This window comes from Triturus cristatus, chromosome 3_1 (genome assembly GCF_964204655.1).
Source record: "Triturus cristatus chromosome 3_1, aTriCri1.1, whole genome shotgun sequence".
NCBI classification, from domain to species: domain Eukaryota; kingdom Metazoa; phylum Chordata; class Amphibia; order Caudata; family Salamandridae; genus Triturus; species Triturus cristatus.
In genome coordinates, this window is record NC_140583.1 from 492,042,552 (window position 1) to 492,058,588 (window position 16,037).

Sequence of the window (16,037 nt, forward strand, 5' to 3'; positions counted from 1 at the left end):
ATAATCGCCCCTAAGCATGTGAATTGACCTGCATTTGAACTCTTCGGTACAACCAGCAGAATCCATCTGGATCCACATTATCAAAATTCTGCAGAATTCCTATCAACATTACTATCTGTTATGCCTGAATGACCTATATGCTCTTGTGATCTACAGCACTCTTGCATCTCTGTACTAATTTGTTCAGTCAAATAAAAACAGCAGCTAAACACACAATCCATACTTTATTTCAGCACTGACATAACAAGAAACAAATGTAATGCATTTCCACACAATTCTGGATGGGAGAATATGTCGATTAATTGTTTGTTAAGCACCTAAAATACTGACTGAAATGGTGCACTTCTTGATTATTGTGCAAGATATTTCGTTCTGAAAAAATGTTGTGGACAAAGTACCAACTACTCAAAAATCATGAAGGTATGTGTATTTAGGTAAATGTGGGTTTACAATACTTAACTCCACATATAACTACCTTGATTATATGTATATATTCAAGGGATGTGGGTGTAGAATTGAAAATATTAAATCTTTACTCATCTGCATGTACTTAGTTTTACAATATTTTGGTTCTTGGTGTTTATGATACATTCTTTTGGTAGGATGATATCTCTATCCCAGATATACTGAGAAGAACCACTGAAAATGTATTTCAAATTTGTGGATACGTTTGGGAAGATAGCAAAAGTAGATATTTTTCCCTTTTGGAAGTTCCTGTGGAATCGTATAATTTAAGGAAATGCTTCAGAATTTCCAGAGTGGACAATAGCCATTCCTCCAGGCCTACCCAAAACAAACTGACAACAGGCTGCTTTGTGATGCTTGAGCTACACCAACTGGTCATCAAACCCACCCCTGCAACAGGCATACACTTGATGCACACAGCCCACCATGGGGCTTAATGGCGGCACTGGGGACTCCAACAACAAGACTGGGCAAAGCTATATCGCCATTCCATTTTACATACACGATCTTCTACTGCTGATGCACGTCATGCACATCTGCCCGTGGGCGATCTTCTCATTAACAAACATTTTAGAACCTGTAGCCTCTAGGCACCAACTCTTATATCCTCAGATTTCTTATGTGCTAGATCATCAATACAAGCAACCCAATGCCTACTGTTTTGCATCTTGCAAAATAGTTAAGTACATCTGATTGAAAAAGTACTCTGGAAAAGAGATGCAAGCCGAGAAAAATAAGGGAATTAAATGAGGCAATGACTGCAGAGTAACATCATAGGAAAAAAAGAAAGAAAGACCCCATCTACCGAAAAGCACTGAACTTTATCTCCATAGCAGTCAGGATGGGTCTGGAAAGCTGCAGTTTTGCTACTAAGGAACATGGGCAAAACAGGACAATTTGAGCAGCTTTGTGAATGTTTTTTTAGACAGCGTGGGTTGCTGTGCAACATGACTGAAAGTGAAGAAAAAAGCGATATGATGCGGCCAGAGTTGACTGTGTCATAGCACTTTTTTCCTTTATTTTAAGTCAAGTTGCACAGCAGTGTGGGAGGCTGTTGAACATGGCTTAAAGAAATTTAAAAAATGCTATGACGCAACCAGTGTTGACTGTGTCATACGACTTTTTAAAAAATCTTTAAGCAATGTAGCACAGCATCCTGCGATGCTGGGCAATATGTGTAAAAATGCACGGGGGCAAGCAACACTAGGCAGGTGCAGGGGAGGTGGAAGGGGTGGGTGGCAAAGCAGCGCGAGGGAGGTACGGAGAGGAGAGAGGCAGCAGCAACAAATACAGCAGGGGAGGGAGCGAGCAGCAACAACGGATAGCGGGAGGAGCAAGGAGGAAGGGAGATGGGAATGTGGAGTGCCATGCACTCTCATAGAGTGCATGTCAAAAAGTACCTGGAGGATCGCATGGCCAGTGGAAAGACACTGGCCGCAAACAGAAAGCTGTACTTGGACACTAGGGGAATGAAAGGGCAATGGCTTATGGCTTTATGAGCATGTTCCTCATTTCAGGGAGCAAAGTGTACTCTTGCTCTCTGACTCTTCATTGGCGGTAAGGGCAAGGCAGCGGTGTAGAAGTCTGAGGCTGAGTGTGACTTTAGCAAGAAAAAAACATACTGTCCTCAGTCCTTGAGGGTTAGAGGACATGCAAGGGGCACCATGGAGCACAGTGACCTCCTTTCCTCTGACCCTCCCAGAAGGGGGGGCGAGGACCATCCGGGAATGTTACAGAGTTGAAGGGGCCTCATCTTGCAGCACAACAAACGAATGCCTACATTTACCCACAGGGTGGTCAGCAGATGTTATGACTGTCAGTGTGGTGGGCTTGGACCACTTTAGTTTTGTAGGTCATAGCATTATGGCGCCAACCTGTACAAGTGCTGCCATGTCACAGTCAGACTTCACCCAATGCAGCATGAGGGTTGATGAATACAATGAGGTTTCCCCTTACTTCATACAGAGCACAAAAGTGACTTTGTCTCCTATAATCACATGTAGGGGTTTGGGCCTATTTAAATAGAGACCCAGCCTGGATGAGCCTGAGTGAGGTACAGTGCTTTGCATTCGTGCCCGGGGGCTAAAATTTGCTTTGTCATGTGGAGGGCAGCAGACTTCCCTCCATGGACGTCACAGGTTAGGTTTAACTTAATGGAGCTCAAGAGATCAGTGACTCTAGAGCAGTGGTTCCCAAACTGGGGTCCGCGGACCCCCAGGGGTCCGTGACACATTCCTAGGGGGTCCCCAGGCAGCAGTTTTAAAAGCACTGCAAAGTTCCTTGAATAATCAGCAGTTTTTGGGTAGCAATAAACGTGTCAAGATAACTCTGGTGATTAATGTACCTGCTGTATAGAGATGGAGGGTTTTGTCCAGTGGCAGCTTTGACTCATCTTAGGAAGCGCTGGTGGTTAATATGCTTGCTACAAAGAATGTCTACCATGCATTTAAAAAAAAACAGTATTTTGATTTGTGCACAGCTCAGTGGGTTCCTGCTTTTACCACAGAGATTATTTTGTTATTGTGCAGTTCACAAGTTCCAATCGTAGTCTAGCACAGTGAGCTATGAACTGCCATCAAAGAGCTGCATGCAAACTCCACAGTTCAAGTTAGTAAGTTATGCTTTTTCCCAGTCTTTCATTATCGCGATGCTGCTAAAAAGCTTTGTTTGGATAGAAATAAATCCTTTTTATTAAAGTCAATGCTAATCCCTGTGTTTTATTCTGAATCCTGAGTTTCTGCTTCTGAAGACCAAGCACTCTTAAAAAAAACTACCAGTATGGATGACATGTGAATTCTACACCTTGTAGTCCCCTTTGCCTTATGTAACATTTTCTATTCACTGATTTACACACATGATTCATGGTCTCTCTTTGTGTGTGATATAAAGTGCTATTACACCCTACAGTGGTACGAGAGGTGCTATGAAATAAATTAAATACATGTGACAGTGGGGCTATGGAAAGATGAGAGGACCTGTTGGAGGGTAGGAGTGAGGGAATCATTGAAGATTGTAAATCATTGAAGATTGACAAAAGATTGTTGTATCCTGGTGCATAGTAAGGTCATTGTTTACTACACTTTATAAGCTAATACAATTTAATATATAATGACAAATGTGTTGTAAAATGCACTATTTTCCTCCAAATTTTCTTGGGAGAGAGCTCCCCAAAGCCCCCTTTGTAATGGTCAGGCTCACTCGCTGCACTTGTGCACAGTACGGGAACTGGTCTGACAACATTTGCCAGAGCAGCTTTAGGTTTCCAGTCCAGCCTTGGCAGTAGCAGGAGCCTCGAGCGGCGAAATAAAACCAAACAATGAAAAGTTAGTCACAAGATACAGCACCAACCTTCCCATTAGGATTTTTCAATTTTTGCAAATATTTTTAATATAAAAATCTAAAATCTTTAGTAATTCAAGTGAGTCTTTGTTTGATGTGCACACGTGTGTTTTTTTTCTTCGAATTACAGTTTTGTTCGAGATTTAAATCATACAAATTGGTTGGGGGTCCCCGGATTCCAGTAGTGACTCAATGGGGGTCCTCGGGAGTGAAAAGTTTGGGAACCACTGCTCTAGAGGGTAGAAGTGCACAAGGGATTCAATGGCACCCTCCCCCTGAGCCAAGTATTACCAGCTAGTTACAGACTTCAGACAAATAACCAATGGGGTTGGTAGAGAGCGGAACTGTGATTCATGTGGTATAACCTATGTTGCTCAATGTTGGAATTGAGGTGGAATCTCTTTCCCTCACACACAAGCGTGAATAGTTTAAGTGTGAAACAATGTGTTTGCACGTATGGGTCCATATAAATATATGCATTTAAGTTCAAATGCACAAATCTATGTCTGAATATATGCACATAGGTATTCGACTTCTATAACTTAGAGCACCCACGTATATGATACTATTTGCATGAGTGTTTATAGTTTTTTGGGGAAGTTTGCAAGGCACTGTATACAATCCCAAGAGCGTTTTCCATAGATTAAAGAAATGTATGTGCCCTCTGAAACAGCAGGAACATTTAGGGGCCGATTAGGGGGTTGGTCAGAGTTGCCTCTGACCGACATCTGTGCGGTTTTGAAACCGCCTGACCTCAGGTCGGCGGTCCGAAACGGAAATTACGACGTGACTGCATATGATGTGGTCGCAAACTCCCATTTCCCTAAGGGAGCTTGTGCGGTGGTCGGAAACCGTCTGCAGCACAAACTCCCATAGAGAAATGGGAGTTCCTATACATTCATCCACCATGTGTCAGGAACCACTTGGTGCCTGCCACACGGTGCAGGCATTTAGAGGGGGGCACCATAGGTGCCCCCAAGGCCCACAACGGCGGCAGAGAGAAGGGGGCCTTGCTAGGGGCCCCCCCAAGCTCACTTTCTGACAGGCTTTCCATGTCAGAAAACCCGACATGGAAAGCCAGTCGAAAACCAGCATCATAATCCCGACGGCAGAGGCACCGTCTGTGCAGGAGTATGTAGTGGTTCCGACTGGCCGAAGGGCTCCTTGAGCCCGTTGGAAGCCGGTCAGATTGACCGGCCAGTTTCAAATCTGACCGCCATCATTGTAAAATGGCAGTCGGATTTGAAACCTTGGATGTTGGTCGGAAAGCCTCCGGCCTGTGGTTGGAGGCTTTCCGATCGACATCCAAATTAGCCCCGCAGTTGTGTTTATATCTGGGTCTGTCTAGAGAGAGAGATATGGGTGTTGTCTGTGGGTTCAGTCAGGAGAGCGATCAGTACAAGGCTCGCTCAGGAAGTCACCTGGCGAGCAGTAGCGGTCCGTGGAGGGTGTTCCGTGGGGCGGTGAGGCGGGGCGGGGGAGGCGCAGGGTGGGGAAATGTAAACACCAGAATATGGATGAACGGAGGTAAGTACACATTTAAATACACATTTAAATAAATAAAACGAATTCCTTTGCGCGCGCTGCATCGCAAAATGCGATGCAGCGCGCGCAACAAATCCGATTTATTTATTTAAATGTCTACTTACCTGCGTTCATCCATATTCCGGTGTTTACATTTCCCCACCCTGCCCCTCCCCTGCCCCGCCTCACCGCCCCACGGAACTCCCTCCACGGACCGCTACTGCTGGCGAGTAGGTCCGGGTACGGTCGGGTGAGGCACGTTCAGGATTTTCTGTGAGACAGTAGGGAAGATGATTGCACAGCCTTGCTGTAGAGAGAAGCAAGGATTGTTTGCACCAGCTTATGTGTTGGTAGGAGACTTGTGCCTCCCTTTGGTATCTGATGCCTACATATGATTATTAATTTTCAGCAGAAAACAGTGCTGGGAAACTCTGCTTCAACTCGCATCAAAGCAATACATTTAAATAATAAAGAGGCATACAATGACCACTTACAATCATAAGTTAAGTAAACTTCAGAATAATTTCGTTTACATATGTGTGCCCCCTTATTGCTTAGTGTGTGCTTATAGGTTTGCTCATATACATGTATTTGTAAATAATTGTAAATTGTTAAATTAGTACGTGTGTGGTATTTATAAATCTGCTAAAAGCTTGTTGTGTTTGTGCCTTTTGCATGTGCTTTCTTGTGATTGTGTGCACGTGCATTTGCCATTGTTGCTTATTATAAAAGTATGTGTATATGTGTATATTACGGGATTCATGTGGATGCTTTGTGTGCTCTCTTTTTGTGTGAGGGATCTGCGTGTCACAAGCAAGTGTTTTGTGGGTGTTTGGGAGGTATGGGGATTAGTTGCATCCCTAGAGCGCTTGAGTCAGATATTAGTGGACCTCAAGCCAGAGGCTACAGTGCTCACCACCCTCAGGTGGTCTTTGTGGTGGGACTCTGTCAGAGTGAATGATGTCATCTGTGTTTCCATGGCACTCTATGTACATATGTGCTTAAGAATGCTTGACGTTTTTAAGAACTACCGCTGAGACATTGTAAAGATTGCACTGATGTAAATTTGCACCAACATTTTTAGGTTACACATTGAGCACTGGCACCAGAGCAGTTTAACACCGAGCTTTGCACCAACATTCAACTTCAAAGAAGCATTGGCAAAGTCAATAGGTTTCACCTATGCACGATCTATTAGCTTTGTGAATGTGTTTTAGACAGATTGCACAGCAGCGCAGGGTGCTGTGCATAATTGCTCAAATTAAAGAAACAAGCTCTAAGACATGGCTGGTGTTGACTGCATCATAGTGTTTTTTTCCCTTTATTCATGTTGCTAAGCAGCCTGCGATGTTGTGCAATACGCGTAAAAAGGAGTGGTGGGGCAAGCAACACGAGTGCTACGTGGGAGAATGGAGAGAGCAGCAACAATGGACAAGAGGGGGAAAAGCAACATGAGGGGGGTGCTGGCAAGGAGGAAGGGAGCAGCAACGGGCAACTCTTATAGAGCGCATGGGAAAAAAAATAAAAAGTACCTGCAGGGGCGCATGGCCAGAGGAAGGACACTGGCCATAAACTCGATGCTCCATGGCAGGGAAAAAACACAGACGCCCAGAGAGCAACCGGGAGGGCTGACCAATAAGAAGCAAAAAAATAAGAGTAATGTGGAGGCCAACCAGTGGTCAGTAATGGTAAGTAATGGGTGAGCTCCAAGCATGTTTTAAGCTTTTTTTTTGTTCACACAATATTTTGCCTACATCGCATGCGTTGTCTCAGGTGAAACGTAAAAAACAGAAAATCCCCACAGAATGTATGACTTAATTGCTAAAGCCCTTATTCCGAAAATCGCCCCCTGGACAGTGAAGACCCACGCAATCACAGGTCTATTTCCAATATTTTGGACACTTTTAGTGTCTTCAAGTGAGCAGTACACAAACAGCTGCAAATACACATTGAACCCCAGAACCTGCCTGAGGAAGCCTGCTCATCCCCTCGAGAGTCACAGAGACTCCATTATTCTCCTATGGCGTTACCTAATAAAATATGCAAATGAAACAGGGGGGGGGGGGGGCACTTTTAGCCTTCTATATATGTGAACTGCTTTTGGCACATTGTAAGGCACTCAATTTAATTGAGTGCCTACGTCATAATGGAGTCAGAGGACAAGCCTTCACGTTAATAGTCTGCTTCCTCTCTAGCAATTCCCAAATACTCTGATCCCCTCTATTATGGTCCAAAGCAAGCCTGCTTCAGTGCAGTATACCCAAGAGCTCCATGTTGTCACACCTCCCTGTCAACATATTTCAGCTACCATCATCTGCTCATTTGGATTCGACCTGGTTCCTCTGAACTTTCCTTCCTCCTATAAGGGCAGGCGAAGGCATAGGTGTGTTACCTGCTTGCTTTTGGATAGTGATGCTCTCGACTGGTCAGCTGACAGGCTGGTGTCCCGACTTATTAAACCCAAGCAATCCTCAAAGTCGGACCCCGACATCATGGTGAGCTGCGTGGCACTCCAAGCCGCCGGGAAAGTCATCTTCATATCGGCACAGCTGGGAACCGGCTCTGGAGAAGGAGAGAGTTTGAAAATGGAGAAACAGGGTCATCCAGTGGACCACTCTGCAGGATTTCGGGGTCGTCTGAGATGTATTTCAGCATGGAGAGCGAGAGTGGTCTCATGGAGCATTAACAGCGCCGACAAACGCCACACAACACGGAGACGGTGTATGAATATATGGTAAATGGCTCATTCACAAATGCCATTTCTGGGAAACTCTACGATTTTAATGATAAACTTTGATTGAAAAAAATTCTTGATCTTATTTCTGTTCAATTTGAAATTTTAAACCAGATATTTTACGTTATTTTGCCATTTTCCAGAATTAGGATGCTTTCACAGTACCAAAGTGAGAGCAGTGTAAAATACTACTTCAGTCGTTCCTGTCCTGGCAAATGGGTTAAAGCTTTCTTCAATTCTTTCAATCTCTTGCGACATTGTCTACATAGGAACAATAGTGCATCCTGTTCATTAAATCATAACCATTTTTTTTAATGTAAACCAACTCAAAAAATGATCATTTCTTTTCTTTTTCCCATGTTGGTGTTCAGTAGTGTGGCGCATGCTGCTGTGATGCTGCTTCAAGTTGCTGCAAACCAATTATAACAACAACAACGAATTAGAAATTGATACACTGTAGAAGTGTAGCCTCCACGCCAGTGGAGGGCTTGGTGAAGTTGACAATATTTACGTTCCTTGTGCTATTATTTGGGGTATCTCACTTTACTAATACGTGGGTTCATAGAGTTCTAGGGTACTGGAGGATTTGTCATTTGTTAGTCACACATCATGTATTTATGCATGCATGTATTAATTTATTTATTTCTATGATGATATACATCAGTACCTCAACCTAACGGGAGCACTGTATAATGTATTCTCATATGTACCTTATATACCGAAGGGAGAGGGATCTTGTGGTGCATTTGTGGAGCAGTGAAAGTGGGCATCATTAAAGCTCTGACGTGGAGTCCTGTGGATTTATAACTAGGAGCCAACGATGGACCTACCATGCAGAGTGTACAAGGATGGAATTTGGGTGTTAGGGCAGCACATTGCCTGCAAGGCATCTCCTGTCTAAGCCTTGCTGGGGGTGCAGTTAAAAAAAATGATTGATAGGGTGACATTACTAAAGACAATCACATCATTTTATACAATCTCCCAAAGTTTCATACATTTTTTGAGGTAAGTGACATTCGATCATGAAGAACAAAAGGGGCCAGATAAAGCCCTACAACAACATTAGGTGATAGCTGGAATTCTTTCAAAAGGCTCAGTCGGGGTAGTAACTCAAGTCATATTTTAGTCATTTTCCCACTCAGACTCTCCAGACAGGAAGCATCCACATGAAAATCAGTATTGGTCCTGTTCCAACATGAAAGACCCAGCCTGGACTGCCAGGAATTGGAAAACAAGGAGCCCGAGACTGGTTTCTGCATTGTTAGCACTCATCAACGAGGTGTAGCTTGTATTCTATCATACAACAAGCCCAGGATCCATCCCTGGACATGCCGGTCACACTAAGGACTTCCCATTAAAATGTATCTATGTGGTGTTTCTACGTAGTCCAAAGGCAGCACAGTACTATATAGGCTCAAAGACAAGCATGAAGTTAATGAGTGATAGGAGAGGTGACTGAAATGGTAATGCATTCTGATTTAGTGTTCTTTAAAGAGATGTGTCTTCAACGCTTTCCTAAATTGGAGCAGCATAGGGGCGGTCCTGATGGATACTGGAATGCGGTTCTGATCCTGGGTGCCTAGATAGAAGAGGCCTGCTGCCTTGTCTTATTCTTTTTTTTCAATTCTCAGTCTGCAGTCTGATTGGGTCTACTGGTGGCCTGACTGCAGGTGTGTCTAGAAACACTGGAGACGGTGAGCTTGTCTACAAGGCAAGCAGGGGTGCTAGCTATGATGACTTTGTAAATGCTTCAGCTGGTTTTAAATATGATATGAGTCAGCAAGGAAAGCCAATAGAATTCCATCAATGTGGATGTAATGTAATCATATTCATTCAGACCCTGTGTAAGACCTGCTGTGGAATGTAGGATGCCTCATAAGTGCCAGTGTGGAGTCTGGAAGGCCACAGAGCAGGGCATTACCACTATCCAAATGCAAGAGTAGAAGGGCTTGAACAGCATTTCTAATGTGACTTTCTGGAAGGACCAGTTTCACTTACTTTAGGTACAAGGCCATGTTCGTTTATTTGGCAATGTGTTACTTGAAGGCGAGGATAGTGCCAGAGTGAATTCAAGTGAATTCACATTCAGTGAAAGTTGGGGTTCAAAGCTATCAAGGTCTGTAATGTTTTTTGTTTGTTGTTTGTGGCAAGTAAAAGGATTTTTTTTTTGCTGGCTTGAGCTACAGGTATGCTCTGGACATCTAGGTATGGATGATGTGCTGACACTTTTTGAGATGTTGGATGTTTGATGCAAAGGTGACTTTCAAGTAGAGTTGTGTATCATTGGTATATTCTTGATACTGTTATTCACGAATAGAGGAACAAGTGGCTCCATGTAGAGGTAGAAGATGATAGGGGACAGTATGGAACGTTGGTGGGATCTGGAGTGGACAGGGATCTTTTGGAACATACTGGTGTCGGTTGGAAAGGCAGGACGTGAATCAGTAGACATTGTTGATGAATCCCATTCCAGAGTCCAGGATGCTAATGACGGTGGAATGGTTGACTAAGTTGAAGGCAGCTGAGAGGTCAGCAACATCAGGCGGCAGGGGTAATTTTCATCTGTGGTTAGGAGGGCCTTGTCTCTGATGTGCAAGGTAGGCGTTTCTGTGCTACAGCGTGATCTGAGGCCAGACTGGTAGTCAGGCATGAGATGGCTAGCATTCATATGATATTTAAGTTAAACATAGACTGCTTACTGACTGATCTTGCCAATGAATGGTAGGTGATTTATGGGCCGGTAGTTGGTAAGGTCATCAAGGTCAAGGGTAGGTTTCTTTAGGAGCAGGAAGAACTGACCTCTCGAGGAAGATGCTTTGAATGAGGTAAACACTGACAATGGTGAATAGGGGTGAGAGAGCATCTCCAGTGAAGGGATTACTAAAGGATAATGGTAAGACATCATCTTCATAAGAAGTCGCTTTAAGGCATCTGAGTATGTTGGTGATATCTGCAAATAATAGGACTATGAAGGATGACTTTTGTGGAATTCTATGGAAAGGAATGGGCGTGAGAGACGAAACAAGCTTGGTGATGTCAACATGCTGTCATGTCTTCTATATTCTTTCACTATAGAAGAGGTTGATGGCATTGCACTTTTCTATGGAGTGAGGAATAAGTTGATCCGGTAGGGGGTTGATGCAGTGCTTGATTGTCTTGAAAAGCGTTGTGCTTCTGCTGGTGGTTTCATTGAAGGGTGCAAGGATGCTAAAATTTCAGCTACTTGCAACTGCTCGGGTCAAATTCTAGTTCCACCTCTCCAGACAGGGAACTACCACATGCAAATTCCTCTAAGTCCTTCTCTAACAGGAATAGTCGAACACTAAAATCCATGCATATTCCCTCTGAATGGAAAACAAACACTCCCAAGCTGGTTTCATGCTTGTTTTAAAAATATATATATATTTTTTTTTTTATTTTAAACATCAGCCAAAATATCAGTAGATACGCATTACATACAGTAGATTCGACAATGATACAATCCACAGGTACAATCAGGGATATAGAGAATACATACGGGAGATCCATCCTCTCTCACCACTCCCCCCTCCCTCTCCCCAGACTGGCCCTGGCTCCCCCCAGCTACACACCCTATCCGTGTGAGAGTCTATGTATTGCATATCACTCGAGTGGTGTGTTGTGTACCCTACGGCCCAGACCTCTCGATCTCGAAATTATATTATCCCAGCAATGATCGCCATATTTTTGTGAATATTTGGGGACATCCCCTGGCTGCATATGTTGTTTTTTCGGACCTCATGTATAGGTCCATACTGGAATGCCATCCCGCCATAGTGGGCAGGCCCTTGCCACCCCAGTGTCTAGCAATATGCCTCTTTGCGACTATTAATCCTGAGTTACTCAGAAGAAGTTTGTACCTAGGGAGGTCAATATCTGTTGAGATACCCAATAATACATATTTAGGGTCAGAGGGTATCTACAACTCTAATATGCTATTAAGTTCTTACCTTATTTGTGACCAACAATGTTGTATCTGCTGACATTCCCATATGGTGTGTATAAATGTCCCTTGGACAGATTTGCATCGCATGCAGTCGTGCTCTATCATAAGAGACTTTGTGTAAAACTTTAAATTGGACCAGCCTTAGTCGGTGCTTAATCCCTACCTCTCTAGGGTGCATCAATGACCCCTCCAAATCAATATCCTACAGCTGACCTGTGGTTTCCTCTCACTTAGACCTGAGGGCTAACAATTTGTTGGGGATATTATTGATTAAAGTTTTACAGGTCCAGGAGACTGCTTTTGAGGGTATTTCCTCTTGTAGTAATCTTCCTTCAAGCAGCACATATTCAGGTATATCTGGAGTATCAATTTTTTGCGCCCTCCAGTTGATATTCATTCTGGAGGGCTTCAAAAGTAATTAAGTCCCGTCCTTCAGTGTATCACCCAATGTCGAGATCGCAACCGTATCCCGTTCTTTGAAGCTCCGTAGCTTTGCCAATTCTGGCAGCCTCTTTCCCTCCCATAGTGGTATGGCTCTTGTCAATTTCTTATCCCATCGCATCTGCCATTCCGCCCCCTTCCAGGCCTCAATCGTCCTTTGGGTGGCCGGCAGTAGGTCTCTAGTTCCTGTGCCCCGTATGAATAATGTAATTTTGTCTGCTTCCTAAATTGGAGCCTTTCAAGAGCATGTGTGGAGTGAGCTCCTGCGGCATGGCCTCATTCATTGATCATCGTTAGGAGTGTGGATCAGTAGTAAGCTTGTAAATCTGGCAAAGCAATTCCCCCGTAGTATTGGCTACGCTGCTGTGTTTGTAGCGCTACTCTGGAGTGCTCGCCATCCCATAGTAGTGTGCGAAGTTCCTCATTGAGTGTCTTGAAAATTGTTTCCAGGATTCTATGAAACTTATTTTGAAATATATAGTAATTTGTGAAGCGTTACATCATCTCGGAATTCTGTTAGGAATTGTTTAATGTTTTTATTAAGGCATTCATTTTCATCTATGGAGATAAACAATCCCAGGTATTTAAAGCCCCCTTCATTAATGTGTAAGTGTCCTGGTATTAAGTGTGCATCCATTAACCCTCCCACCGTGTAGAGGCTAGATTTTTCCCAAATTATAGTATAGCCCGCATATTTACCAAATTCCTCAAATAGATGGAGCGTCAGAGGTAGCGTAGTGTCGGGAGTCGTAATGTATAACAAAATGTCATCCACATAGAGGGATATCCCTTCATCTGCAAGACGTTTCCCATAGTCTTGGAATCCCCTGAGATCTGGGTGGGCTCTAACCAGACAGGCGAGCGATTCCAGGACCAACGCATAGAGCAGAGGAGACAGTGGGCAGCCCTGTCTGGTTCCCTTTTTAATGGAAAAATCGGCCCACTTCTCCCTGTTAACCCTCACTCTGGCTCTAGGGTTAGTGTATAATAGTTCCACCCAGGCCATAAACTCCCTTCCAAACCCAAACTTCACTAGGACTTGTCGCATGGAGGGCCAGTGAACCATGTCAAAGGCTTTCTCTGCATCCAGTGACAGGAACACATGTGGGGTGGGCTAGTTCTTCACAATGTCTAGTCAATTTCCAAGCTAAAAATATTGAAATTCATGGCACGGCCGGGCATTAAGCCCGATTGATCTCGGTGAATAAGAGAGATGTGACCACCGTTAAGAGCCTGGTAGCTAGAACGGAAGCCAGAACTTTGGTTTCCGTGTTTAACAATGAGATTGGGCGATAGGATCCACAAGCTTCCGGGGGTTTACCTGGCTTCGGAATAACTACTACTGTGGCTTGGCAGAGATCTGGTGGTAGCGTTCCCTCTTCTCGTGCCTCTTCTGGTGATTGAAAGAAGTGTGACTTGCCCTGGAAAATAACTTTCAGCTTGGCGGGGAAGATAAGCATATAATGAACCTGCAGAGCCTTTAGTTTAATTTTTACAGAGTCAAATGTTCTACTCATCTTCTGGACTTCTCTCGAGTAGTCAGGGAAAATCATTATCTTTGCATTTGCCAGACTGAATTCCCCTACCCGGCGTGACTCTCTTAGGAGTGTGTCCCGATCCTGGAAGTTTAGAAACCGCAAGATGAGTGGCTGCAGTGGGGCACCAGGAGCTGGTCTTGTACTGGGCATTCTATGAGCTCGTTCGATTATAAAACAGACTGAGAATGTAGCCGCTGGGAGGGATTCGCGTAACCATGTCATAAGAAAAGTCTCACGGTCTGAGCCCTCTGTCCCCTCCGGAAATCCAATAAAGCGCAGATCGTTTCTGCTGGCCCTGTTTTCGGCATCATCCACTTTCCATGCCATCTCTCCCATGGTTACTTGCAGGCTTCTCACGTCCATAGTTAGTTTGTGCATCGTATCTTCCACCTCCGAAATGGGGTTTCAGTTTGTGTTACCTTTTCTGCAATATTCCACATGTCCTGACGAAGGAGGGTTACTTCTGACCTTATTTCGCCCTTTTTCCCTTCAACATCTTCTCTGGAAGCGTGTATCGTTTGGAGGATGGCCGCATTGTCCGGGGTCCTGGGGATTCTCCTTCTGCCTCTGTCGGGGGGTGGGGTACTTGGATAAACTTGTTCATTTTGCCCTGTTTTGGGTTTTTTGGCTCTTTATCTCTTGTCATTGTTAGAATTGTGGGAGTCATCCTCCTACTTAAATTCCCCCCACTGTATCTGCTGCAGGCATAGGTTCACCTTTTTGTTGCAAGCTGACTGGGAGGTACACGGGGACTTACCCTTGGTCACTGGTATCAATGCGCCAGGTATCTCTCTCCCCTGCGGTTGGCCACTGGATCTCTCCTCAGTTCCCCCAAGCTCTAATTTGGTAATTGCCACTGCAACCATTGTGGAATCCATGGGAGTCTCTATGTATTACCAATCTATGTCCTTTCCTATTGTGTTATGGCGTGCCTAAGTGCTATCTGCCTGTGCGCTTTGGTCAGAAGCCGGGGTCCAGGTCTCTCTTACAACTGGCCCACAGTAGAATGCACCCTAGTTGGGTGGGCCCCTAGGTCACGTCCCTGGCTTCTTGACTCTGGGCCAAATGTTATTGCTTGAAGAGCCCGCTGTAGGTCTTGGCACTTCCCCTGTGTTTCCCTCCTTCACGTCTAATGCCTTGGTTTTATCCGTGTACCGCCTTGTCATCCATCTACAGGGCCCTGGTTTACTTCTTGCCACAGTAGGCAGACTCCACCCCTCCGTCACCTCAGTTTTATGATGCTTGCAACCAGGAAGGGAGCACTCCACTCTAATAAGAGTACATTTCATGCAGACCTTCCCGACCTTCATTTAATGTCATTTTGCCGCCAGTTATTACCCGGTGGGCAGCGGGGTCGTCGGTCCACCACCAGGCCCTCTTTCAATTCTCTGGCGTTTCACCCCAAGTTGCCTGCACCAAATATACTTCTTGCTCCGCCCAGGAGAGCCCCTCTTGTACTGCCCGCTGTTGCCCGTTCGCAGACCCCTCTCACCTGCACATGGGTTGGGACTAGTTCTTAGCACCACTGCTGCTGCTGTTTAGGAAATTACGCTCGCCTCACTGGCTTATCCTCAGCAGGTCGGGCCGTATGTCGAGGAAGTCCCGGAACAAGCGAAAGAGTCGGCCTCAGCATCCCTCGCAGTAGCGCCCAGTAAGTCCTTTGTTCTTAAACCCCTCCCGGAGGGACAGCAGTGAGGCCGGGCCCCTCCTTCTCCGCCCAGAGCGGGATAGCCTCTATGGGTTCAGCCCCAGTGCGGCGGTCTCCATCGGGAGCAGACTCTGCACCGAGACCTCTTGGGACCTCCAGTTACTTCGCTCGGGGGCCGCCCGCCTCAAACACAGGTCCCGCTTTCCGCCGGAGGACCCAGCCCCATTAGCCCACTCTCGCCTGTGTGCAGTGCCTCTCACCTGCGCACGGGCTGGGCCTTTGATATATATATATCACCGTGGGCTTGAGCGGCTCACTATGCTGGCCCTGGAGTGTCACCCGGCAGGGCCTCCGCACCTGGGTTCTGTCGTCCTTGTTCGATAT

At 45.2% G+C, this 16,037-nt stretch overlaps 1 protein-coding gene across 1 annotated transcript in view; it reads right to left on the reverse strand.

Moving 5' to 3' along the window:
- STRC (stereocilin) overlaps positions 1–16,037 on the reverse strand; it is a 378,265-nt gene that overhangs the window by 106,277 nt on the left and 255,951 nt on the right. Inside the window, exon 22 of the mRNA XM_085646154.1 lies at positions 7,721–7,890. Within this exon, the coding sequence (XP_085502280.1) occupies positions 7,721–7,890 (170 nt within the window). The remainder of the gene's footprint in view (positions 1–7,720; positions 7,891–16,037) is intronic.